Genomic DNA, 25,194 nt, shown 5'->3' with positions numbered 1-25,194 from the left:
AAGCATGAATTAACAGTGTCATGAAACTCAAAAGCTGCTTTGTATCTTTTCATTTATGTTACATTCACGTGACAAGTAAAACTAAGAAAAACACCAAGCAAATCATTCTCATCAAATATCAGCCAAAGAGGAATGGTAGCAAATCTTTTTGGCTGAACTATACTATAATTAACCGTATTGCATATCAAAATGCTATAGTATGGTACTTTATAATAGGCCTAGACAATATTAATTTATTCATGTGAAGGGTGAAGCCATTAGCATTCAAGTTGGAAATGTGCTATATGAATAAGGGTTTATTTATCTATTCATTCATTATTAACTGAGAAACCTTAACAGAAATTAAATGTTTCAACAATGGAAAAAGATATTTTGGTTAAAGTGATGTTGTAAAGCCAGCTTGTGCTTGACCCATGGAGATAATTTAATTAATAAATACAAATAATCAGCATAATGTCATACATCATTCCTAATTTAATCTTGATTCAGAGCAGTGAGGCGCTAACGGGTGACTTGTGACTTCCAGGAGTTCATTTGTAGGATCCAACAATACTATATAAATATAGTAAAATCAAAATTAATAAGGAAGTAATGGATCTAAAATCTCTTTGACCACCCTGCAAGTCTTGAACGGAAATGGCGCTGTAACCTTCTCCTCGATCAAAAGATCTTTTGGTAAGGGTCATGATGCACCCATCACTTGAATTAGAGGTAATGAATAACGGCATGCTCTGCCTTGTGGTTGCTGAGTGCATGTGAAGCTGCTTATCCCCACAGATGGCATGTGACAACACACAGGCATATTTGGGTGGATCAGCATGTGATAACAGGATTGTAACCATGTGAGAGGGTCTATCTATCTATCATCAACGACAAAGTGTCCTGATATAGGAAAATAAAACACCTTATTTTCACTCTACATCAAGATGGAGTATATTAATACAATTATACGACGTTCAATCTGGGAATCTACCTGGTATAATACCATATTTATTATGTCTCAGTTGGTTTATGGTAATCTGATTAATTGCACATTTGTTTGTGACTGTGCACCAATAAAAGCACAATATCAACTCTTATTATCAGGGCCTGCATTATAACTTTGCCTTTTATACTTGTCTTGTAAAGGCATGGTGCATATTCCTTAAATAGATGACCAAAAACAGAGGGTCATCAGGGCCCACAGATCATTTTAGCTGTCATCCCTGGTGGATTAATCCAGCCATGCTCATGGTTAAATCTGTTTTGCCAGTGAAAGTTAACTGAAGAGGAAGTGCTGATGCTATGGTCATGTTAATATTCTTTGTGCACTGGTTTAGAGAGATGGTTATGGTTTTACTGGTTTTAACGGGCACCTACCAGCTAATCAGAAATGAGTATTTTCCATGGCTCTTGATAATAATTGTCTGTTGTAAAGTGTTATTCATTACATTTTCCACAGGATGGCGCTGAAATCATCACATCTGACCTCTGTGGTTCTCAACCTCTGGTTATGCTCCTTAAAATGTCATGTCAACATCCCATCACAGGCGTGTTTAATGAATGTTTTTCCCCTTTAACCTGTGAATCATATAAACAACTCCAAGTATCTTGCCATCTCCAAGAGCAGCACTTTTTTTTTCTGTGAAGCCCCTCTGTGAAATGTTGGTTCCTTTGTCTTTATTGTTGACTTGTCATAGCAGGAAATGCACAAGTGGAGCTAATAACATGTTCCAGTAATTATTGCAATGCTAGGCAGCAATTAATAAGGTAATTAGTAAAACTGTGTGTGACTAGTCCAAATGCCTGCTTTGAAAAAGGTATATTCAGTTTAGGTTACTACACATTTTCTCCCTGGTTATGTTAGTCACCTGCCTTTAAAACGTATTTAATTATTATTAATTTATTTAAGACACTATTGGAGTACTAAAGAGAACTACAAACTTGCTCAGCACAAAGTGGAATTTGACATTTGACATGTGACATTCCTCTTTGACTTTCAGGGAATTCCAGGCTGAATGTTTCTGAGAGCATGTAATAGTCTTTATGTAGAGAAAAAATATGGAGCCTAGAACTACATTATTATTAGCCAAATAAAGACATTGCAAAAGAAATGTATGTCAAAGGCAAACACAAAAGCCACATATGAACAATGAGGTGACTTATGTAATTCATGAAAGAGGAAAAGTCCTGGAACATACGGTCGAGCAGATGTGTTAAAGTACAGGGGGTTCCTCTCACATACTTGCTGCTTCTGCCTGACAGAGTCTGAGGTATGAGGCTCTGTATATTCAGTGTGCTTGTAGATTGTACATTCATATCTTCATCATCGGACATGTTTCACATAGTACGGTTGGGTACGGAGAGTAAAGTGAGGTTGTAAGAGAGATCTATCCCTTTAATACCACCTGTTTTTATTAGACCAGTGTCAGAAATATTGCCAATAAATGAGCAGCACTGTATTTATGCTAAAATAAAGTTATAGGATTAAGTGCTGATTAAGTACTTAATTTGTCAGATATGCAATTCACTGGATAAGCAAAAAAAAATCAGTTATCAACAGACATTTTCTCAATGGAGTTTCCTGAAAATGTTGTATATCATGATACATATTGATACTGCAATATAAAATGAATTATAGTGTGATACAAGATGTGTGTCCATGTCACTCTGTGGCCCTGTCCTAGCCCATAGTTTCGTTTTAGGAAACAGACCACAAAAAATGGAGCAGGGACAATTCCTGTATTATTCAAGCATTTAAACATGTATCTGATTGTCATTTTGCTTTGGAGACCTGCAGGACACCTCTGAGACAATCTCTGTCACACCTTACTATTAAACTCCATCTCATTCTTTATATAAATACATACAAAATAAAGCACCCAGTAGCTACCCATATTTTAACATGATCAGTCAAATTCTACTATGCTGTCTAAGCCCAGCCCCCGTGGGGCCACTCTCATTTTTTGGATTTAACTTTGCGCTCCACCCATGAAACACAGACACGTTTATTGAGACTGTTCCCCTTGTGAAAGTTATTCCCGGCCGGATGAGGAGAGACTGTAACAGCCCATCTTCAAACCAACAACCCAATCTGCTTTTGAAACAGTAGTCGGCGTGCTGAGGAAGTAGCTAACCAGTAGCTCTCTCTCTCTCTCTTTCTCTCTCTCTCTCTGTGAGACCTGGGACACCGAGGCGAAGGGGAGAGCTCATTCCACAACACGGCAGTCCTCCATGGCTCTGTGCAACGGAGACAGCAAGGTCAGTGGAGCGGGCTGTTCCCGCTCCTCCGGTACTGGGCAGCCCGGTCGACTTCGCGTTAGGACCCTGGTTGCTGGTGTAGTCCCCCCGGTTAATTACGGCCTGTGTGTACCTCGGGGGGGGGAAAGTTAGAGAGCATGTAACGTTACCACCAGTTCCGCGGAGGAGCTATGAGTACGCTGTTGTGTGCCTGTTGCAGTATTACATTAACATGTTGCTCATAGCTGCTAACTAGCCAGACAGAATATCGCAATGATGTTTAGCATTAATAAAAATATGTCACATATTTCGCCACTAAACGTGGTTGCCTTCTTATGGTGGATCCCCCCCCCCCAAGACCCTTTGCCTCCAAGCACCGCGTGGGTTTTAGCATAGCTCCGCTAACTTAGCCAGCCGCTCACAGGACGTGCTGCTAACAGGCTAATGGTGATCACTAGCAACTGTTTATACTGTCCGAGAGCTAGCATGCTACATAGGTAATTTGTTAGCTAGCTTTAGCCGGGCAGCCAGAATTTGTACTGGTTGTAATACTAACGGAACGTCTTGTGTTATGATTGCTTTGGCGTTCATTTTGGAAAGTGACATTGAGCTTGCGGCAAACTAATTTATTTCACACGGCAGCTGTCACAGTCTTTAAGCTAACCTAACATTCACTGACAGGTTTGCTAACATCGTCACTAAGCTAGTATGAGCCAACTTGCGGTTACCGGTGTGACAACTGGAGCCACTGCTGCTGTGTTACCAGCTGATTTGGTAAAGTTTGCTGTAGAACTGAGCTGTAGAAAGCGTATTTTTCTCGTGATTATATTGCTGAAATTGCTATGATTACCGACAGTGTGTTAACGATAATACTAATGTTAAGTGTACTTTTTAGATAACAAATCCAAGGTGAAGGCTAGCATGCTTTTATGCAAGTCGTTTTTAGAAACATCCACGGCAGAAGGGTTTCTACTAACCACGTGGGATAATGTTTCTCTTCTTACCGTCCTCATCTAACGTTACCTATGTTTGTTGTTTATGGACATTAATTAGCTGTCAGTGATCTGTCCTCTCCCTAGTTCTTGTACTGAAGTTTGTTTTCCAAACTTTGATCTGCGCCCGTGTTTATAAGAATAACGTTCAGACATAGTTTTGTTTATATAGCCCAATATCACAAATCACAATTTACCTTAAGGGGCTTTATAATCTGCACAGCTTACAAAGTTGTGCCAAAGCACATGAGAGAAACGGTATACCCTGCTAGAGTTTGAACAACCTACAAAAGTGACATATGGGTCCCTCACTAATAGCCTCTGACTGACTTGTGGGTTTCATGTGATTCTGCTGATGAGCTGAATGGTTACAGCACGTTTCACAACAGTGACTGTCTGTATTGTGTTGGAGCTCACATGCCCTTGATTATGTTAGGCCTTATTGAGTCGTATTTTCCAAGGGGAGGTCAGAGATGGAGTGGGTCACCTCTCACCCCAACCACTAACAAACCTTACACCAAGGACCACATTAAGACTGTAATTTTAGAGTGCTAGTCAAAGTCCGGTCACTTAGTAAACACCAGTGTGCAAAAGTGACTGTATGTTTTTCTGTGCGCTCAGCTCAACACAAACTCTGCAGGCTCTTTATAAACAACACAATGTGTATTTCTTTTCTTTTCTGAATGTTTGCATCCACAGCTGGAGATCAGCAGCGCAGAGCAGAATGGATCATGTGAGGGGGCGGTGGCGATCCTGGATGCTGGGGCCCAGTATGGCAAGGTGATTGACAGACGGGTGCGAGAGCTGTGTGTACGCTCTGAGATCCTCCCTTTAGAGACCCCGGCCTTCGCCATCAGAGAACAGGGCTACAGGTGAGTATGAGAAGCATATCAACCAGAGATGCTTGTGTTTTTGCCTCATGACATTATCACACTATTCTGTCAAAATGAAAGTGTTTAATAATACATTTTCGCTTGATTATTTTCTCTCTCTTTCCCTTCTTAGGGCAATCATCATTTCAGGAGGTCCAGCCTCTGTGTATGCAGAAGATGCCCCCTGGTTCGACCCTGCTATATTCACTATAGGAAAGCCTGTCCTTGGGATTTGCTATGGGATGCAGGTATCTTTGCACATGCATGCATTCACACAGTATTGCGATGGGAGGCTTTTATAGTGATTAGTGATCCAAAAGGCTTTTTTTTTTTTTTTTCAAGGAAGCGTTTGTGTTGGACGCAGTCACTCTGAGTAGCTACACTTTACTATCACTCTACTCCAGGCTGCTGTTCAGTTCTCCTGGGCCAGCTGGGACTTCACCACCTTCTTCAAGGGCACTTTGACACTAGCTGAGGGAGATGAGAGCATTACTCGCTCAATTTTCCCAGCTAGCCTGGAAATTAAAACCAGCAGCCATCCATTCTCTCGCACAGTTCTCTAAACAGCAGGCAGCTGTGGCATCTTTGGAATCACACTAAAATGTAATCTTTGTGTCCAACTTTGCTATGTGTTTGTGTTACAGATGATGAATAAAGTCTTTGGCGGCACAGTACACAAAAAGAGTGTAAGGGAAGATGGAGTGTTCAGTATTGGACTGGACAACACTTGCTCTCTCTTCAGGTAATATGGTTGCTCAAGTGGATCATAAGAAAATGAGTCTTTTATGTGTTATTATGTTATAAATGTGTCATTATAAACAGTAGTTCAAATTGATGTTACAATCATACATATTTGGCGAGAGAAGATGACAGGCTGAGGAGAAACATACTGAGAGTTTGTGGATGAGGACAGTACACACAAACATACTTCGTGCAAGAACAACATGGCCTGACACAAAGCGTAGAGACACCATTAGTACACAGAAGACCGTATCTCTCAACAGATGAACTAGGGTTGGCCGATAGAGCAGATTTTTCTACTGGCCAGTGTTTGCCAGTGCATGCAGCTGCAGGGGGAGGGTGATGGGGTTCTTGCAGCTGTACTGTATGTTGTAATTTACATCTGGAATACAATGCAGCCTTTAAATTGAACACACTGTGTCTCTTGAAAAGCCACAGTGGAAAACTGTAGGTGAGCTCATTTATGCTTTGCAAGACCTTTTGAAAGCATTCACTATCAGTGAATGAAGCTCAATATTGTTGCACCATATTTTGCAACCCATCAGATTATGTGACTTGAGGAGGAATTTCAGCTATATATATATTTTTTTTTTGCATGGTCATATACTACTGTTACTAACAGAGTCTGGTGTCTAGTGTCGAGGTCTGTCTCTGTGTAGATCATGAAACAAACGCACACTGCAGGGCTCCAGTGTTCACTTATTTATTGCACATTTTTAGCCCAGCTTTGTCGTCTAAGTGAACATTGGAGCTCTGCAGGGTGCAAGCTGTTTATTTACAGTGATATATACAGTGATACAAATCAGCAAAAAAATCCACCTGACATGGATTTAGCTTATTGAAGATAGCCAATGTAACCATCCTGTCACTCTGCCCTATAAATGAACATTCAAGAAATCACTTCAGTCAGTGAACTCGCTGTACCATCTCTTCTCTCAAGTAGCTGAGGACAAAGTGTTGTGGACTATGTGTGGTTTGTCCCAGTGTCATATTTACTACATAAACTGCAGGAGCATTCCAGCTGTCACATATCTCCTCTGTTTGTAACACAAATACTGCGGAGTGTAAAATAAATGGCTGCCACTCACACACACAGTGAAAGCAAGGCCTGTACACATTTATTGAACATCACATATCTTCCTCTGACGTCAGTGTGTGTGTGTGTGTGTTTTATTTTATCAGAGGCCTTCAGAAGGAGGAACTGGTCCTGCTGACCCACGGAGACAGTGTGGATAAAGTGGCTGATGGCTTTAAAGTGGTGGCCCAGTCGGGGAACATCATCGCCGGTGAGCAGCACGCAGGATAGACTGTGACCCTGATTAACATAATCTAAAAATGGATTGTGGTCATAGACTCACTTGCAAGTCCTAAAATAACAGCTGTATTTGTTGTTGTTTTGTTTGTTTGTGGTAGAATGACTCAGACTGCATGTTTGTATTTACATCTGACACAGCCTCTGAGAAGAATGTTTAATCTGTATTTTGAGTATGTTTTTCCCTCTGAAATCCCGATTTTGGCTCATGTTATAGTAGTTCAGACATTTAGATTGTTGGCATTGTCATTTATCCTAGCTGGTTTCCCCACCAGGTATTGCTAACGAACAGAAGAAGCTGTATGGGACACAGTTTCACCCTGAAGTCGACTTGACAGAGAGAGGCATGGAGATGCTGCGTACCTTCCTGTTCGAGATTGCAGGATGCACAAGTAACTTTACCGTACAGAACCGCCAACAGGCCTGCATCGATGAGATCAGAGAAAAAGTGGACAAGTCTAAAGTGCTGGTGAGTGAAACAAAGTGTCAGTGTGTGTGTGTGTGTTTAACATTTTTTAGGGCAGAGACTCTAAAAAAGAAGGAAAACAGAAAAAAAACCATTTTCTCTGCACATTTTAACCTTCTATGGGAGATAATTTGACAAAAAGTCTAAAGCTGTGGTGTTGAGTGTGAAGTGGTGACAGCAGCAGTGGTGGGAAGTTAAGTAGAACCAATTAAACTCTCAAATTAAACCCTGTTTTATCTGAAAAGAGGAAGTCGACTCCCAGAGCGGCTTCAAACTAGGCTTCATCTCAGGGGAGTGTGAAGGCGATAAAATGAGTGTAGGAAACAGGCTCAAAGCACTGGATTTATATTTAAAGAATTACATGCAGCCTCTGTTTCCTGTTCCTCAACTACATACAGTCTGAGGGATACATTTTTCACTATTACTCTGTCATAGCTTGTTCCTGCTGTAGCATTTGGCAAGTGTGGCATGTCAACGCTGTAATCATCTCTTCTTTTTTGATCGAGTTCATAACGCCTAATATTTTACAGCCTGCCAGCAGACAAAACCCCAAATATATCATAAGACAACAAGACTAATACAATTTGAGGCTAACGTAAGTAGAAATTATACGTGCAGTTGATTAGACAGAAGGACAGAGTTGGACAAATTTATCTTTTAAAAAGGTTTGATATCACGGCTCAATTATCTGGCTGCACAGTTGTGACTGTTTCTAATGGTTTCTCCAGATGCTGCTGAGTGGTGGGGTAGACTCAACGGTCTGCACCGCTCTCCTGAACAAAGCTCTCAACCAGGACCAGGTGATAGCGGTTCACATCGACAACGGCTTCATGCGGAAGAGAGAGAGTCAGAGTGTGGAGGAGGCCCTCACCAAGCTGGGCATCAAACTCAAAGGTGGGGACAAAGGTCCTGGTGGCCGGCAGACGGTAGACAAACGCAATAATCAAAGTTAAAATCGTATCATGAGGATGATATAATAAAATGAGTTCTTGTGATACACAATTGTAGCAGAAATTGTAATCTAGAAGTCCCAAATGAAGTGAAATAAGAGACCATTATTTGAAAAAAATATACCTGTTATTGCACTTCAATTGTCATGTGATGGGAAATTTATTTTCATTGTTTTTGATATTTTATAGACTAAATGACTAAACGGTAATGAAAACAACTGCTGCAACTCTGGGTATGACAGGATAATGAAGTAGTGAAGAATACTGAAGAATTATATTTATTTTGTCTTTGAATGGGGTCTTGGAGAAGAATGTTTTTGTTTCGCTCATAACCCACCTGTGTCTTCCTAAAATGTTGCTGTATTTAGTGGTGAATGCAGCTCACACCTTCTACAACGGAACGACAACCCTCCCCATCTCCGAGGAGGACAGGACGCCCCGGAAACGCATCAGCAAGACTTTGAATATGACTACCAACCCGGAGGAGAAAAGGAAAATCATTGGAGATACATTTGTCAAAGTGAGTTTAATTTATGAAAAGTGCTGTATAATAAAGTTTTTGTTATCATTAAACCTGCCAGCTTGTCTGTCCTACAGCCTTGTTACCATGCAATACATTGTCATGTATCACACACGTTTGTACGCAACTGCCAATATGGCTGCTGTATAGTTTGTCTTTAATTTACTAGTTCACTGTTGTATCTGACTTTGAGAGTTGTGTCTCTTCACAGGTGGCAAATGAAGTGATAGGAGAGATGAATCTGAAGCCAGAGGAGGTTTTCCTGGCCCAGGGGACCTTGCGGCCCGATCTCATCGAGAGCGCCTCTCATCTTGCCAGCGGCAAGGCAGAGGTCATCAAAACACACCACAACGACACCGAGCTCATCCGCAAACTCAGAGATGAGGTACTGCACGCACCCACACATATACTAACTGTATTTCAATAGCTTCCTTGATACATGCTGTTGCTTCAGAGCGTGGATACAAACTGTAAATCAACTGTGCCTTCAAGTGTCGTGGAAACATTTATACCATGAGACAAGAAGAAAAGCAGAACCTCTGACCCTGTCCATGTTATGAATGAATCTTTTAATTTGGCAAACTTATGAACATGCACACACAGATTCTGCTGAATGACTAATCTTCACTAATCAGCATTAAAACTTTGAGCAGAGGACACGAGTTTCCTCTGATAAGAATAGTTTTTGTAGCAGTCAGCACCAGACAAACAAAGACAAAGTTTGATCCTGCAGTTGTACGGACCAAATTGTGCTGTCATGTATCTTATAATGCTTTGAAAGACTGCAAGAGAAATTCAAGATAGAAGAGAAACATTAACTTCAGCTGAAAACCAAAAGTATGTGTAAAAAGAGCATCTGCTGCTGCAGTTTAGAGCAGTGGTTATGAAAGTCACAAAGGCAGCGCTACTATGCAGTACCCCTGACTCACTGAAAAACAGCTTCTGATGTTTTCTCACATTCAGCCAAGATGTATTAAACACCGAAACATTATTTACTTTTTATTGAAAGCATATTTCTACTTCAGGCTTTCTTTCTTCATCAACAGTGGTTCGCACCGCACTTGAAGGAGCACTGTAACATTCGCTCTCCTCCTTTTTATTAGAGGTTTAGTGTTGGTGTTTCTATTGTTTTGCTCAGGCCTGTCCCTCACTGTTGCGATGCTGATCCCACTGCTTTTGTGATCCTACAGGGAAAAGTAATCGAACCGCTGAAAGATTTCCATAAAGATGAGGTCAGAGCGCTGGGGAGAGAGCTGGGCCTGCCAGAGGAGATCGTCTCCCGACACCCTTTCCCAGGCAAGTACATGAACACATGCCTGTGAGGTGACTGCTGCGACAAAACTTCACAAAAGGGATTTGCATGAACATGATGATTAGTGATGTCTGTTTCTGATCTCTGTCTGCCAATGCCTCCTCCTTTCTTGATCTGTACCCATGTACTTATTCAATCAGATGGACTCAAAACTCTCGCTCCTATATTTGCTTAAAAAAAAGTGCACCTCCTCTCTTCTTTCCCTCTTTAGGTCCGGGTTTGTCCATCCGAGTGATTTGTGCAGAGGAGCCCTACATCTGTAAGGACTTTGCTGAAACAAACAACATCCTCAAAATCATCACAGACTTCTCTGCAAGTGTCAAAAAGGTCAGTACAGTACACATATATCATAAAACAACTTGTCTCTCTAACTGGACCCTAGTTAATGTAATTTCAGCTAATGGCAGGACATTAATTACTTCAAATATGTTACATTTTATTCCGAAAAACTTGGATGACAGTCCCTCAAACAGACATTCAACAGTTTAAACTGATACACCAATTTATATGTCAGTGTTTTTAGTGAAGCGTGTACATTTTTGAGTACTAATTTAATCACTGCTTACTGAAAATACCCTCTGAGATAGTGCTGACACTGTAAATTTCCTGACGTCAAATATTTGGTTGTACGCATGACCAAACAAATCAAAGACAGATGCAGGACTGAGGGATATTGGCACTTAATGTATTTTCAGTGAACCCACAACAACATGTGACAAGTATCACAAACTGCTGGAGAAATACAAGGTCATTAAAATGCTGTAGGAGCATAAACAGTGTGTGGACTCTCAGTTATTATAGTGAATTGACCCATCAGCACTTTCCCTTTCTTTTTAGAAAATAAAGATGCCAAGTGGCTGTTTTATAGCCAAGCTAACAGTACAGTGGAAGATCTGCCCACACACTGAAATGACAAGACGTTTGTGTCTGTTTGTCTGATGATTTAAAGATGTTTTGTGTGTAGTTTGTTTTTGGTACCTTGTTTTTCACTTTGTGCAGAAGTTACACTACATATGTGCTGACGAAAGACCAAATCCAGAACAGAAATGAAACATTAGGCTTGATAAGATTTTTGTGTTTGCTACTGCATTTGCCACGACGTGCAGAGCAGCTGCTCATTAGATCAATTATTGAAGTTCACAGTTGATCTACATGATCTCTACATTCACATAGTGAATCAGGGCTTTTGTGGCTCTATTGACAAAGTTGATGAGTATATTCGAATTAGCCTTTGACACTCCATATTTGATATGGACAGACCATATTTGATATGGACAGAAACTCTGAGGTTTCTGTCCTTTCAGTTCCAGTTTTACACGCTGCTTTAAAGTCTCTCTCTCTCTCCTCTGCAGCCCCATGCCTTGCTGCAGAGAGTCAAGTCATGCATATCGGACGAGGAGGAGGAGAAGCTCATGCAGATCACCAGCCTTCATTCACTCAATGCCTTCCTGCTGCCCATCAAAACTGTCGGCGTCCAGGTAATCCAGTCAATCAATTCATCAAATCTGGTCAGCCACTCTGTCTTTGTGTTGTCTGTTCAATGTCCAGTTAAATCAAGTCTCAAATAACATAATAAAAACTTTATTTCCATGTATCATTTTTACATTAAGATGGGCTTCACTGACAGTTTGAGGATTTGAAAGTCTACACATTGTTACAGTCTTCATATCTTCTTCGATCTCACATGATGTGCACAGATGTACTAACCTGCAGTCCAAATAGTTTTAACGCAGACTTGAGGTCATTTTGGAGGTTAGTCCAAACAAAGCATATTTGTTTGTTTAGGAGCTGTTGGATATACATATGATTGTCCAGAAGCAGTACGTCTCACCTCTGTTGTTTGTCTCGCTGTGTCACCACTATAATTTAGCGGTTAACCACGAGACACGCCCACCCATACAAAGCTTCTCAGTTCTTTACTTTTTGACTCTGTCTCTCTCTCTCTGTTGCGCCGAGGGAGGGATCTGTTGTAACTCGGCCACATTTCAGTTTTTCTCAGTCTCTCTGATGTTGACCTTTAGTCTCTGACACATACAAAGTATTTGTTCTCGAGAAAGTTAAATATGGTTAAAAAGAAAATAAATAACATCACTTTCCAGTCGTTTCATACTGAACCTCAGCGTTGCCTGGAGAGAAGGATTGTCAGATTGCCTTCAGCTGGTGACTGTGTGTGTGTGGGTGTGTCCTATTACTTCCTGTTTTAAGCAAGAGTTTTAAATTTATCCTAAACCTCAAATTGTGGGGCAGACAGGAGACGGTAGACAAACACAAGCAGCTTTTATTGCCAGGGGAATGTGTTGGAAGTGAATACAGACAGATTATGCAACTTTTATTTAACACAAAAAAACCTAAACCTTTCTAAACTAACAGACTATTTCTAACAGCTTTTTGTTTCTTGTTTTGTTTTCTGTCTGTGTCTCAGGGTGATTGCCGGTCCTACAGTTACGTGTGCGGTGTTACAAGTAAAGAATCTCCACACTGGGAGTCGCTCATGTTCCTGGCCAGACTCATCCCTCGCATGTGCCATAGCATCAACAGGTAATACACAAATCTTAGCTTACAGCTTTACTCTTCAGCTGTCCTCAGAGACACTTTAGACACAGAACACACACCCATTCATTCATGTCTCCCCTTTTTTCACAGAGTTGTGTATGTGTTTGGGTCCCACGTGAAAGAGCCGCCAACAGACATTACTCCAACCTTCCTGACCACAGGCGTTCTGAGCACGCTCAGACAGGCTGACTTTGTAGCTCACTCTATCCTTAGAGAGTCTGGTAAGTGTGTGTGTGTGTGTGTGGTCTATATAACTATCTAACAAAACAGTTTCTGTAGAGCCATTCACTCCTTTTACAAAGCCTGCCATTATTATGTCCACATACGTAACCAGAATAGTGTTCTTGCATCCACATGGGGAATTCAACGTTTCCCCAGAGGCAAAGTGAGAAAGTTTCAATGTTCTCCAGCGATATCCTCTTTTAAAATGTCTGTCCTAAGATGTGATTAAAGGGGTGGATTTGAAGATCATTTTCTCCATATTAGGGATGTTAATAATTAACCGTCAACTGACAATAAGAATTTTGACCGATTTAATACTGTTTCACGTTAAAAAAATAAACAATTAATAGCCACGATGTTGCTCCTGAGAGGGGACTACAGCCCCCCTCATCAAGCTAATGACCCAGAGTCAGAGGTGGACCCCTGTATGAGAGACCCCCCACCCCACCCCCATTGGATCTTTACGACTAGTGGAAAAGTATTCAGACGCACTTCCTGAGGCTGGACGCTCTAGCGAGGCGCTGTCTCAGCGTTCCCCAGACACCAGTACCACCTGAGTGGGTATTCTCCGCCGCGGGTCTCAGTCAGACTGCGCATCAGACTAAACCCACAGCAGGTCGACGTGTTGCTATTTCTGAATACAAACCGGTAGACAAGCTTATTTTAGGACTATCTGAGGTCTGAAAATGTGACTATAAGTTTCCGTTTTGTTAACCTGTCGGCTGCTTTTGATAATTAATTAGTCTATTACAAAAGTCTGGCTACTGTTTGCTAGGCTATTTTTTTAATAAGTAGCCTAATAAGAGATGTTTCTACACTGGAGATCTAGGCTGTTATGCCTACTAAATGTTCTATACAGCGGCCTCAGCATTGGAGGATTCAATGCGTCTGTGTGAATCCTCATGTTCTGTTGCGCATATAAAAATAAACCCTTTCTTATGAAAGAAAAAACATTTGTTTTTGGCCTATTTTTTAATGGGTCACAGACATTCGTCCAATCTAAATAGTACATTTTAATCTTGTCTGTTAACAAGGGTTGACTATCTGTCAGAAAAAAATATAAAAATCTAAATTAGCATCCCTACTCCATATAGTTTAACATGAGCCTTTTTGCTTCATTAAGACATTTTGAAGGTCTTGCAGCCATGTGAGCAAACTCCTATGTTTTTATGGTGGACACCCATCAGTGAATCGATCCAGGCATCATTAGAGGAACAAAATCTCTTTATTGAAACAAAGAAGTTGAAGTGGAGACCTTAACTTTTTTTCATGTTCAAACTACAATGAATTGATGGAGAATCTAGTGTTGGTTGTTTTTTTTCACCTTTTTTTGTTGGTGTACTGTGTTTAAAAGAAAGCTTAGAAAGGGAATTTTTTTTTGTTTGTTTTTTGTTATAGCAGTGATAAGAACTTTTCTTCCTCTTTGGCTTTCAGGCTATTCCGGTAAGATCAGCCAGATGCCGGTCATCCTGACCCCCCTGCACTTTGACCGTGACCCACTGCAAAAGCAGCCATCCTGCCGGCGCTCTGTGGTGGTCCGCACCTTCATCACAAGCGATTTCATGACTGGCATCCCTGCCATGCCAGGCAACCATATCCCAGAGGAGGTAAAACGTGATTCAACCTCTCAACTTCTTATTTTTGCTAGACTTGGTGGCATTATCTTACCATCATAGACACAGACCTAGGCTCAAATAAATAATTCTTAGTATGCTCAATACTAAGAATTATTTAAGTGAATGTCTCAAAACATGGAACAATTGAAAAGAAAAATTGAGAGTTATTTGTCTTACTTGTTTTCCTAGGTGGTGCTGAAGATGGTAAATGAGATCAAGAAGATCCCGGGCATCTCCAGAGTCATGTATGATCTGACCTCCAAACCACCTGGCACCACAGAGTGGGAATAAAACACACGACGTCATACCGATAGGACACGCACTCACACACAATGCACAAACACACTCAACAGATATCCGAGAGGGCTGGTGAACTCCTCTGCTTTTCCTCCCTTCCCTGCTCCCTTCCTCACCCCCACTCCCTCCCTCCTGCACCTCCACCCCCTCTCTTCAACATTCCCATGGAAGGCAGACCGTACTGTGACGGGCGCACATGCAAAGGCGCTACTACTCTGCTCTCCCCCACCGCTCCTCCCTGGTCTTAATATTTTTGGCGATAGGGATTGATTAATGTTGGTTATTGATAATATATTGTCTTTTTTTGATCCATGTACAACAGTGTATTTCCTCTCTATGATGAAAAAGTAAATTGCTGCTTCCCTTTTGTGAGGTCGACCATTAAAGGCGAGTGGCGAGAAGCTGTGAAAGTTCAGAAGGTGGACTTTGATGTTTTGCCTCAGGTTGCATTATGGGTTGAGCTACATACATGAAAACAAACTAAAGTGTCACGGAAAAGAAAGAACACCGGGAGGAGAGTTTGAAAATCTTCAATTGTTTTCTGCCTTTTTTTTTGTCTGATGTTTTTGTCTTACTGTTGTAGGTCAGAATGTTCTCAACCTAAGACTATCTACTATTTGTTCATTTTCACTTTTTGCCTGTATACTGTGCTATGAAGAAGGTCGTCTGTTTGAAGTAAAACTGAACAGACAACCTATGTGACCAATCAATAATTTTTAAGCTTTTTTTGTTTTGCCAAAAGTAGAATTACGCTGTGGTGATATATAACGTTTGTGGGCTCCTCTGACGATCTTCTCCAAGCTACATTTGTTGACGAGAGCTCTTGACTTGTTGCTGTACCCTCCGTGGACCAGCAGTCAGCCCAAGATCAGCTTCAGTATGATGACTAGTGTGCAGCTGTGCAGGAGGCCAATAATACGATGGGTAACTTTGTACGTGCCTGTTCTATTGTTTTTTGTTTATTTCTTTGGTGTGACCCGACCTGGATGCTGATGTTTCCAGACAGGAGGATATAACACTGTTTCTCCTCATGCTGCAATATGTATGCTTTTTATGAAGAATAAACACGGCAAGAGGACTAACTAATAACAAAATTATAAGTACAGTAGAGTTTATAACCACATTGTGTAAATTGCTGTTGTCATTTCATCATTATTTGGCTGCTCTTTTGTTGTGCAGGGGGCATATTTTTGCACATTTTTGTCTTTTTAAAAAAACATTTTTTCCCCCATCCGTAAAGCCTCTGTGCTTTATCAGAATCCTACATCCAGCGGAAACTTCACCTTATTAAGTGTGTCGTTCTGTAGTGTCAAAGGTCCGGTCGAGAGTACCATCTGTTGCCATCTCTAACATGAGTTCACTGCGTTTCAGAAAAGGCATTACTGCTTCATTTTGCTGTTCTGTTCTGTCAGAAACATTGAGCACATCATAATCTCTAGTCTTCAGTCTTGTCATTTAGACCTCAGTGAATACAGTGCTCAGGTTTAACTGAGTTTTAAAAAGTGTATTGTACCCCGATAGACATTTCACCCGGGTGTGGTGGTTCTCACGCCTCCAGAATTTGTCTTTGTGCCTCTCATCCTCTGTTCTCCTTTTTAAAATTTAGTGGCAAAATACTCCTAATGCAAAATGAATGGTTTTCCTAACTTGTCTTAACTGCTATTAGTGTTTCTCCCTCTGTTCTGCCTTTTACACAAGGGTATATTCTGTTACATATGTCTCCATAGAAAACAACAGCTTGATAATAATGGACATATAATTTTGTAGTTGGATTTAATTGCAATATCGGTAAGATTAAGTTATGCAATTTGATGTCTGATGGGTTTTTTTTGTCTTTTTTTTTTAAAAGTTTTGTTCAACAACGCTCATTCTCCTTAGTAACGTGCCTCAAACCAAGCCACTGCATGCAGTTTCAACTATGATGACATTTGTACAATGGAAAACTGAGCTTTAATAAAGATCTCCATGTTGAAACTTCTCACTTCTATAATGAGCTACTTATCATCTCTACTTGTCTATCGTTTAGATAACTTCATTTGTAATAATACATATATTTTTTAACAGCTGTTTTTTGGAGAGTATCACTTTGCAGCACCTTTTGGCTTAAAATAAACACAAACACATGAATGAGTCAAATTAAACACCAAATCAATTTTAACACCACCAAAATGAGGCTGCCAAATACAGTAGACAATGAAGAAATAGAAAGCAAAATATAGTAAATTAAAGCTTGCTAGTAAAAAATTATCCAAATAAACTGTTTTTAAACTTGATTAGAGAACTTGATAATTTCAGAGGAAAAAGTCAGACATCACTGCAGAGATTCTGTGTGATAACGCCTAATAAAAAGCCAGATTATTCTAATATCACGACAGTTCTAAAATAGAAATTAGTCTTGCTCTTTAACTACCTCGCCCACTGTGCATAAAATCTGCCAAAATAATAATTGTATGTTCTTTATACCGCTGTAATGTTGTTGAAAGAAAAATGGAAAAAATAAGTTTGCTTCTTTGTACCTGTTCTGTACCTAACAATATCCAGCATTAAAACTATTTAAAAAAATAATAAAATAGGAAAGAAAACTTGTTGGGGAGTAGGGGAAATGCCCCTTTTCCCATTTAACCATGTGCCTCTTTACAAATGTCTGCACGCTGCAGGCCTTTGAAATGAGTACATTAGCGTTTTTTTTGTAAATTACTGAACATAATTGATGTCTTGCAGAGCTCATCTGTATCAGTCAGACATCTCTCATGTGCCCGAGACAGGTCACAAGGGCCCAGTCACACACACGCATACACTCTGAAGGTAATCATTTGTCATCAGCTACTATACAAGAATTACATCTAAATATTCTCTTTATTTTTAGATTCCTTCTTTCTGCGTAACAACTTCCCTTTAGTACAATTTCATGTAACACTAGTGACATACAACTACTGTAAACAGCCATATTATTGAAAGAAGTTTGGCCTATTTGTTACCCTGCAGAGGTCCCTGTGTGTGTGCCGGGGGGGTTCAGGTGTGTGTTTCTCCCCGCTGACTGAGAGACAAGAACAGACAAGTTCAGTCACCCATCAACACGCCACAGACCTACACTCAGGGGACAAGGCACAGTTTTGGAACAGTGGCCGTGCAGTAATGTTGCATAAAGACTGTACAAGTTACCACATGCAGCTGCCAATTAACTCGTGGCCTGTGGCAGTCTCATCCTCTGCAGCTGACCTGTGTGCAGACTAATACACTTTTATTAAACTTATTTACAGGAGGAAATAGAGGGAGAGGACAGAGAGAAGACAAATTAAATGATGGGTTTCTTTTACTTTAGTTAAGGTAGAGGTGTGTTTGTTTATGCATGTTGATCCAGTTTGTGTTCTTCTGTGTGAACCACACCTCAATTTATACACCATTAATGTGACTGTAATATTTACTAAAACTGACTAAAATGAACAAAGTCCTTCTTGTCTATGTTTCACATGAAATAAAGATTAATATGCCCTCGGTCAGTCACTGTAATCCAGCGTCCTCCTCTTCACTTTTGCTCTGTTGGATCTGTTCTCAGGTTACCTTGTGTCTCCCTCGAGGGCAGATAAGACACCTGTCACACTTTGCTGTTTGCTTTGCTGCCTGCCACAGCGAGAGCTCTCCCGACTCCTTCCTCCATCTCTACGTAGCATGGAAACCGGTCGCTTTTTGCTTGGATTATGCGCCTTTTTATTCTTTTACAGATCTGTTTCAGCAGAGTCCACGTGTAAGCTGAAGGCCAAGTTCAACCTGAGCGGCTACAAGGATGTGGAGAAGAAGAAGGTTGTTATTGGGGGGATGTTTCCTGTTCACAAGCGCATCGCTTCCACTGATGGCAACACTTCAAGGGTGCCTGTCTCTTCTGGGTGTGAAGGGTGAGTTGAGCAATCTGTGACTGTCTTTTTCATCATTGTGACTGTGTTGGCTTAGTCTCTTTCATCTTAAGTTGTTGTTTGAATGTATTACACTAATCATGATCTCAAAACCTCCATTATTTAATGTTATCTCTTATATGAGAAATAATTTACTTGAGTGACTTGAGTTAATTATATGTTTCACCCACACAGTGTACTTCTGAGATCTCTTAACCTCATGATTTTACTTCAGAAATCAAGACAGAGCAGGGCAGCGCCTCCAGGGCCAATTAGCCACAGCAGTAGCCCATATTATTATGGAGACAGGCCTTAACTGTGTAGTATGCAACAATAATCAGCAAGTCTGCGAACTGTCCTCTTGTGGCTAATTTAGGTAATAACTTCAAAAGACTAGAATAGTCTGATCCAGTCATCAAGTGTTTTAATGTTGCTCATGTACTGAATGTGTATTTGAATGTTTCTTTCTCTCTAATCTGAAATTCACAGATATTATCTAAAACAGCTGCACACAAGCTTTTGTACTGTGTGTCGAGGCTATAAAAGATGTGCTTGTTTTCTAACCAGCAAGAGTAAAACATGCTGCTGTGCCATTACTCTCCCATCATCCCCCAGGTTTAACTTCCGCACCTTCCGCTGGACACAGACCATGCTGTTTGCCATCAACGAAATTAACAAGAGGAACGACCTGCTGCCCAACACTGACCTGGGCTACGTCATCTACGACTCCTGCTTCACCATCTCCAAGGCCGTGGAGGGCACCCTCACCTACCTGACGGGCCAAGACGAGGCTGTACCCAACTACCGCTGCGGGACTGGGGCGCCTCTGGCTGCTCTAGTGGGTGCCGGGGGCTCCGATCTGTCCATTGCCACTGCGAGGATACTTGGACTTTATCACTTCCCACAGGTAGGCCAGTGGTGGGTTACATAGAGCTAGATGAAGACAAGGAAAAACGAACACATGGAGGGAACAAGTTCGTTACAAAGTGTCACAAAACTGTTGTCATCTTCAGGTCAGCTATTCTTCAACTTGCTCCGCCCTGGAAAGCAAGTTCCAGTTCCCTACCTTCCTGAGGACCATTCCCAATGACAAGCACCAGTCTACAGCTATTGCCCAGCTGGTGCTGCACTTTGGCTGGACTTGGGTGGGCACCATAGCTGCTGATGATGATTACGGCAAGTATGGCATCAAAGACTTCAAGGAGCAGGTGGAGGAAGCCGGTGTCTGCATCTCCTTCTCTGAGACCCTGCCCAAGGTAAACAGTTCATCCTTCCAGTCAATACTTCACTATCTCACCTGTTATTATGATCACATCACATAATGTCATGCCTGTCTTTTCTTCTTTACAATTCATTCCTGTTGAAAAATGAATCTTGTGTTTACAAACTTCAGGTGAGTTCCCCAGAGGACATCCAGCGTATTGTTCAAACTGTGGTTGAGAGCACGGCCAAGATCATCGTGGTCTTCTCATCAGACGTGGACCTCAGTCCTCTTATCCTTGAGCTGCTCCAGCACAATGTGACCAACCGCACCTGGATCGCCAGCGAGGCCTGGGTCACCTCTGCTCTCATCAACCAGCCCAATGTGAGTGCTCAGTCAAGCAATGACAAAGCTCGAGGGTCCAGATGTTCCAGAGGCTCTAACCACAATCACAGTTTGAGTTGAGGTTGATAATGTGCATTTTTTCATCTAGGTGGGCTCAGTGCTGGGTGGTACCCTGGGCTTTGGGGTAAAAAGGGCTGACATCCCTGGTCTTCAGCGCCATCTACTGGATCTGGACCCCTATGCTGACCCTCTCACTGAGGAATTCTGGGAGACGGTGGGTTTATGACTAGTTGTGGGACTGTTGATCTGTTTCCAAACTCAGATTTTGACTAAAATGCAGCTAGTAATCACACATCTTTGCTTGGACTGACAAGTGCTGTGACAATTAACAAGAAAACTTGAGATGATGAACGCTCAGTGTCAACATTAGAAGTCGTGAAATGCCACACAAATCTAGAGAGTAAGTAAATGTATGACCTTATTTTTGTCTTATAGTTGTTTAACTGCACATTGGACTATGGCAAAGCTGTGAGGCAGGCCCAACAGAGGGCTAAGGAAGTTAACGGCACACTGTCCAGGGCAGTGAGGGGGGTCCCTGATGGGCTGTGTACAGGGAGTGAGTCTCTGGCACAGCTCAGCAACACCTACTCTGATGTGTCCCAGTTACGGATCACCTACAGGTCAGTTCTCACTGCTCATGTTGCTGCTACTGACTAGAAATGTCACCACTACAACAAAAATTATCTTTATGCTGCTGGAACTTCCTCTACAACACCTACCGCTGAGAACATACCACCATTAAAGGGTCAGTTCACCCAAATTACAAAAAGTAATGTCTGGCAATAGCGTTGGTTTGGTTTTTATGTGTTGAGATTTTGAGATACCTGCCTCTGAAACTTCTGCTGCTCTAATACAATGGAGGTGAATGGAATCTCATTTTATTGCACAAAGCAATGAAAAATTACATCTGAAAAACTCAACATCAATGTATCCCTGCAGAGACACAGTCCTGGACACTCCACAGGGCGGAGAGACTACGATAGAAAGTAGTTCCAGAGTAATTAAGACATTATTTTTGGGTGAGCTAACCCTTTAATGTTAAAATCATACTGATGGAAACAATTTGGATGATGGTGTGACTTATAATGATGATGATGATGATGATGAAGACGTCTCCCCGCAGCGTGTACAAAGCCGTGTACGCTGTGGCCCACGCCTTGCACAACCTGGAGCACTGTGAAGAGGGACAGGGGCCCTTCAACGGGAAAAACTGTGCTGACATCACCAACTTTGAGCCATGGCAGGTAAGCCGTGTGTGTTCGTGTGTGTGTGTGTTCATGTGTGTGTGTGTGTGTGTGTGTGAGTACAACCGTATTTATACACGTGTGTTTGACTCAGATGTGCCTCCATCTGTCTCTTTCTCAGCTGATGTACTACCTGAAGAACGTGCGCTTCAAAGTGCCGAACACGAACCAAGAGGTCTACTTTGATGACGGGGATGTGGAGGGCTACTACGACATCATTAACTGGCAGTTCAATAGTAATGGGGAGATATCCTACATCACTGTGGGACGCTACAATGGCTCAGCAGCCCCAGAGGACAGGATGACCATAACCAATGACTCCATTGTGTGGAACAATGAAGTGTTGGAGGTCAGCAGCATATTGATTAAGACAGCCAATAACCACACACTCTAGATTATGATTCATAGCATATATGTGTCCAAGTTTTCTTTCTCTGTACTTGTGTCTGTGTATGTATGCGTGGCACATGCACGTGTGTCTCTATAAATGTGTGTGTGTGTGTTGCAGCCTCCTCGGTCGGTGTGCAGCGAGATCTGCCAGCCGGGCGCCAGGAAGGGAATCCGGCAGGGAGAGCCAGTCTGCTGCTTTGACTGTATCCCGTGTGCCGATGGAGAGATCAGCAACACAACTAGTCAGTACACAGCTTTCAAACTGTACTTCACAGACAACATCTTCTACTCAAATATAAACCTTAGTGAATAAAGCGAGTAAATGCTATTTTAATTAAACAAACAACCAGACGACATCCAAGACAAGTGGGTAGTTAGCCATATCTTAGTTCTATTTCATGAATTAACGTTACTTAATAGCCTGAAACTACTTAAAATAATCACAAAGTAATGTCTTATAAAGCTTTAACATGCATTACTGAAAAAAAAAGCCAATTAACTTCCAGCGAGGAGGTTGCAAAATACTGCATAGCTTTTTCAAAACCTGTTCAAGGGACACACGCCATCAGTCTAAACGACTTAAGATAAACACGACCGTGCTGCCCTCTTATCGCCCCCTCCGTCCATCCCCGTCTGACAGATGCTCGTGAATGTATCCTGTGCAGTGAGGACAAGTGGTCCAATGACGCTCATGATGCCTGTGTACCAAAAATCATCGAGTTCCTGGCCTTTGGGGAGCCACTGGGGATCACTCTCATCGTCATCTCAGCCTTCGGAGCTCTAGTCACCATCGCTGTCGGGGTGAGACCCTCACAGGGAAAACACACCTCCTACTGATTTCTTGCTGTGGAGAGGAAGGAGCTAGAATGTCAAATGGTGTGTTTCAGCGTTCTTCTTCTTCTTCTTCTTCTTCTTCTTCTTCTTCTTACAGGTGGTGTTTGTTGTGAACATTGGCACCCCTCTGGTCAAAGCCAATGACGCCCTGTTGAGTTTCTCGCTGCTCTTCTCGCTGGTGGTGACCTTCCTCTGCTCCATCGTCTTCCTCGGGGAGCCTCAGAGCTGGAGCTGCATGACCAGCCAAGTGGCCCTGGCTCTGGGCTTTGCTCTCTGCCTTTCCTCTATCATGGGTGGGTACACTGTCAAAAAAGGTGTACCTCCCCCTCTAAGTTACTGTATTATCTCTGCCACTAGAAATTAATGTACCTTCTTTTGAGCTTAGAAGACGGCAGTATCAAAATCAAGAAATATTTCTGCGCCATCGACTTTCTGATGTGTCTTTACTTCAGGTAAGGCGGCAGTGTTGATGCTGAGAGCTCAGGCTCTGAAAGCGGCCCGCGTCAGAAGCAAAGCAGCTGCTAAAGCTGCAAAGGCCGCAGCTGAAGCAGCAGCCAACAGCGGCAGTCCTGATGTCATTGTAACCAACACAAATAACAACCCTGACGTCAATGCCTGCGCTAACCCTGAGGTTGACACTCTCACCTGTGGCCACCAGAGGGCAATAGCAGCTGTGGCAACATTAATACAGGTAAATACACACAACAAGAGAAGGAAATTTGCATCTTACTGGATATCTTAGTCTGAACACTGTTTTTAACATCAGAAGACATTATCATTCTTCTACTCAGGCTATAGCATGCACTGTGTGGCTCATAATCCTCCCCCCGTACCCGATCAAAAACACCTCTGGCCAGAACATAAAGATCATCCTCGAGTGTGACGAAGGCTCTGTGGTCTTCATCTGTTGTATCTTCGCCTATGACATCCTGCTGGCTCTGCTGGCCTTCATCTTTGCCTTCATAGCCCGCAAACTGGAGGACCACTTCAGGTAGGAAACACACACAAGGTTTCAGGGAAAACAGAAGAACATTTACCTTTGGGTGCATTCATCTTTCTCTTGTTGAGCCTTTTTGGTGTAAAGAACATTTCATTTACACTCCAGAGGCATGATGAATGTTTCTTACTCTGTGTTCCAGTGAGGCGAAAAGTATGACCTTCGGCATGTTGGTCTTCTTCATCGTGTGGATCTCCTTTGTCCCGGCTTACCTCAGCACACGTGGCAAGTTCATGGTTGCTGTCCAGATTTTTGCCATCCTGGCGTCCAGCTTCGGCATGCTGACCTGCATCTTCCTGCCCAAGTGTTACATTCTTTTGTTCAAACCTGAACGCAACACGGAGGAGATGATGAGGCCCCGTGCCAAACCTCGTGACGGGACCTCGACTGGGACCTCAGCCTCACTCGCTACAGCTGCTACTGAGGTCAACGCTACGATTGCATCCACTGCTATTGATGATTAGAGGAGCAGTGCCTTTAACTGATAATTCAAAGAACTTAACTGAGCCACAACACTGAAATTGTAATTATAATCATCATGTTTGGTTTATAAAATATTTATATATTTATTAAGCAACATCCACGAGGAGAGAAAACTGCTACCTACCGATAACTAAATATCTCAAAAATGAATTTTTCAAAAACATACTATATCAGGAAATAAAACTGAGGGTCTTTTGACTTTACTTATTCTGTAAGTCCTGCTAAAGCATAATTTAACAAGTTCAGACTCTTGCCGTTTCTGTTGTGGTAGTGGGATTAAAGTCAAGGCAACGTCAGAGCGTTCTGCTGTACTTCTAGTTGAAAATCAATTTCAAACATATCTGACCGTTTTTAAAATGACAGGTATTTACCTTATGTTGTTCTTATCAAAGTACCTGATAAAATGTTTACGCTGCAAACTTAACTTTCTACTACCATAATGATGTCAATGTGAGATAAAGTAGTGTAACTCTGTTAGCACAACACATTTCATAATAATATAATAAATGTTATTTTCAGCCACTATAATACTTGTTTTCCTTGTTAAAGCACTACATTCATAATATCAATATATTGCATTGTACTGCATGACTGTCAACTCTGAAATGTAGTTATTGTCTAGCAGGATTGCAGAGAAGGATCTTGTTTCATTATGTTGTCTCACCACATCGCTGAGTT

General features: G+C 41.8%; 2 protein-coding genes across 3 annotated transcripts; both read left to right on the top strand.

The window, feature by feature from the left end:
• Positions 1 to 3,041: 3,041 nt before the first annotated feature.
• On the top strand, positions 3,042 to 17,050 carry gmps (guanine monophosphate synthase). 2 transcript variants are annotated; one of them, XM_070905576.1, is made up of 17 exons: positions 3,042 to 3,256; positions 4,673 to 4,689; positions 4,935 to 5,083; positions 5,217 to 5,331; positions 5,728 to 5,825; positions 7,007 to 7,110; positions 7,412 to 7,605; positions 8,331 to 8,496; positions 8,921 to 9,072; positions 9,284 to 9,457; positions 10,263 to 10,368; positions 10,596 to 10,711; positions 11,737 to 11,862; positions 12,807 to 12,922; positions 13,028 to 13,158; positions 14,594 to 14,766; positions 14,965 to 17,050. In XM_070905576.1, exons 1-17 carry the CDS (start codon positions 3,214 to 3,216, stop codon positions 15,064 to 15,066), a joined length of 2,082 nt encoding a protein of 693 aa, XP_070761677.1. In that variant the 5' UTR covers positions 3,042 to 3,213; the 3' UTR covers positions 15,067 to 17,050. The 2 variants fall into 2 exon arrangements, with proteins under 2 accessions (XP_070761677.1, XP_070761676.1); XM_070905575.1 differs by lacking the exon at positions 4,673 to 4,689 and having other exon boundaries at positions 3,042 to 3,240; positions 4,911 to 5,083.
• Positions 17,051 to 18,741: 1,691 nt separating this feature from the next.
• vmn2r1 (vomeronasal 2, receptor 1) lies at positions 18,742 to 24,497 on the top strand. The gene is made up of 14 exons (XM_070906434.1): positions 18,742 to 18,965; positions 19,578 to 19,869; positions 19,976 to 20,218; positions 20,356 to 20,547; positions 20,657 to 20,782; positions 21,004 to 21,188; positions 21,692 to 21,812; positions 21,934 to 22,161; positions 22,321 to 22,444; positions 22,843 to 23,003; positions 23,134 to 23,329; positions 23,489 to 23,727; positions 23,828 to 24,027; positions 24,176 to 24,497. Exons 1-14 carry the CDS (start codon positions 18,742 to 18,744, stop codon positions 24,495 to 24,497), a joined length of 2,853 nt encoding a protein of 950 aa, XP_070762535.1.
• The last annotated feature ends 697 nt before the right edge of the window (positions 24,498 to 25,194 follow it).

Source organism: Enoplosus armatus, chromosome 5 (assembly GCF_043641665.1).
Source record: "Enoplosus armatus isolate fEnoArm2 chromosome 5, fEnoArm2.hap1, whole genome shotgun sequence".
NCBI classification, from domain to species: Eukaryota; Metazoa; Chordata; class Actinopteri; order Centrarchiformes; family Enoplosidae; genus Enoplosus; species Enoplosus armatus.
The sequence above is the reverse complement of the archived record's forward strand: the minus strand, read 5'-3'. Positions and strand labels throughout refer to the sequence as shown.

Coding starts and splice junctions, on each gene's coding strand:
- gmps (XM_070905576.1), top strand. CDS start 3,214: ATGGCTCTGTGCAACGGAGACAGCAAGGTCAGTGGAGCGGGCT. Junction 10,712..11,736: donor TCTCTGCAAGTGTCAAAAAG/GTCAGTACAGTA, acceptor TCTCCTCTGCAG/CCCCATGCCTTGCTGCAGAG. Junction 14,767..14,964: donor GCAACCATATCCCAGAGGAG/GTAAAACGTGAT, acceptor TTGTTTTCCTAG/GTGGTGCTGAAGATGGTAAA.
- vmn2r1 (XM_070906434.1), top strand. CDS start 18,742: ATGGAAACCGGTCGCTTTTTGCTTGGATTATGCGCCTTTTTATTCTTT. Junction 18,966..19,577: donor GTCTCTTCTGGGTGTGAAGG/GTGAGTTGAGCA, acceptor ATCATCCCCCAG/GTTTAACTTCCGCACCTTCC. Junction 23,728..23,827: donor CTGTGGCAACATTAATACAG/GTAAATACACAC, acceptor TCTTCTACTCAG/GCTATAGCATGCACTGTGTG.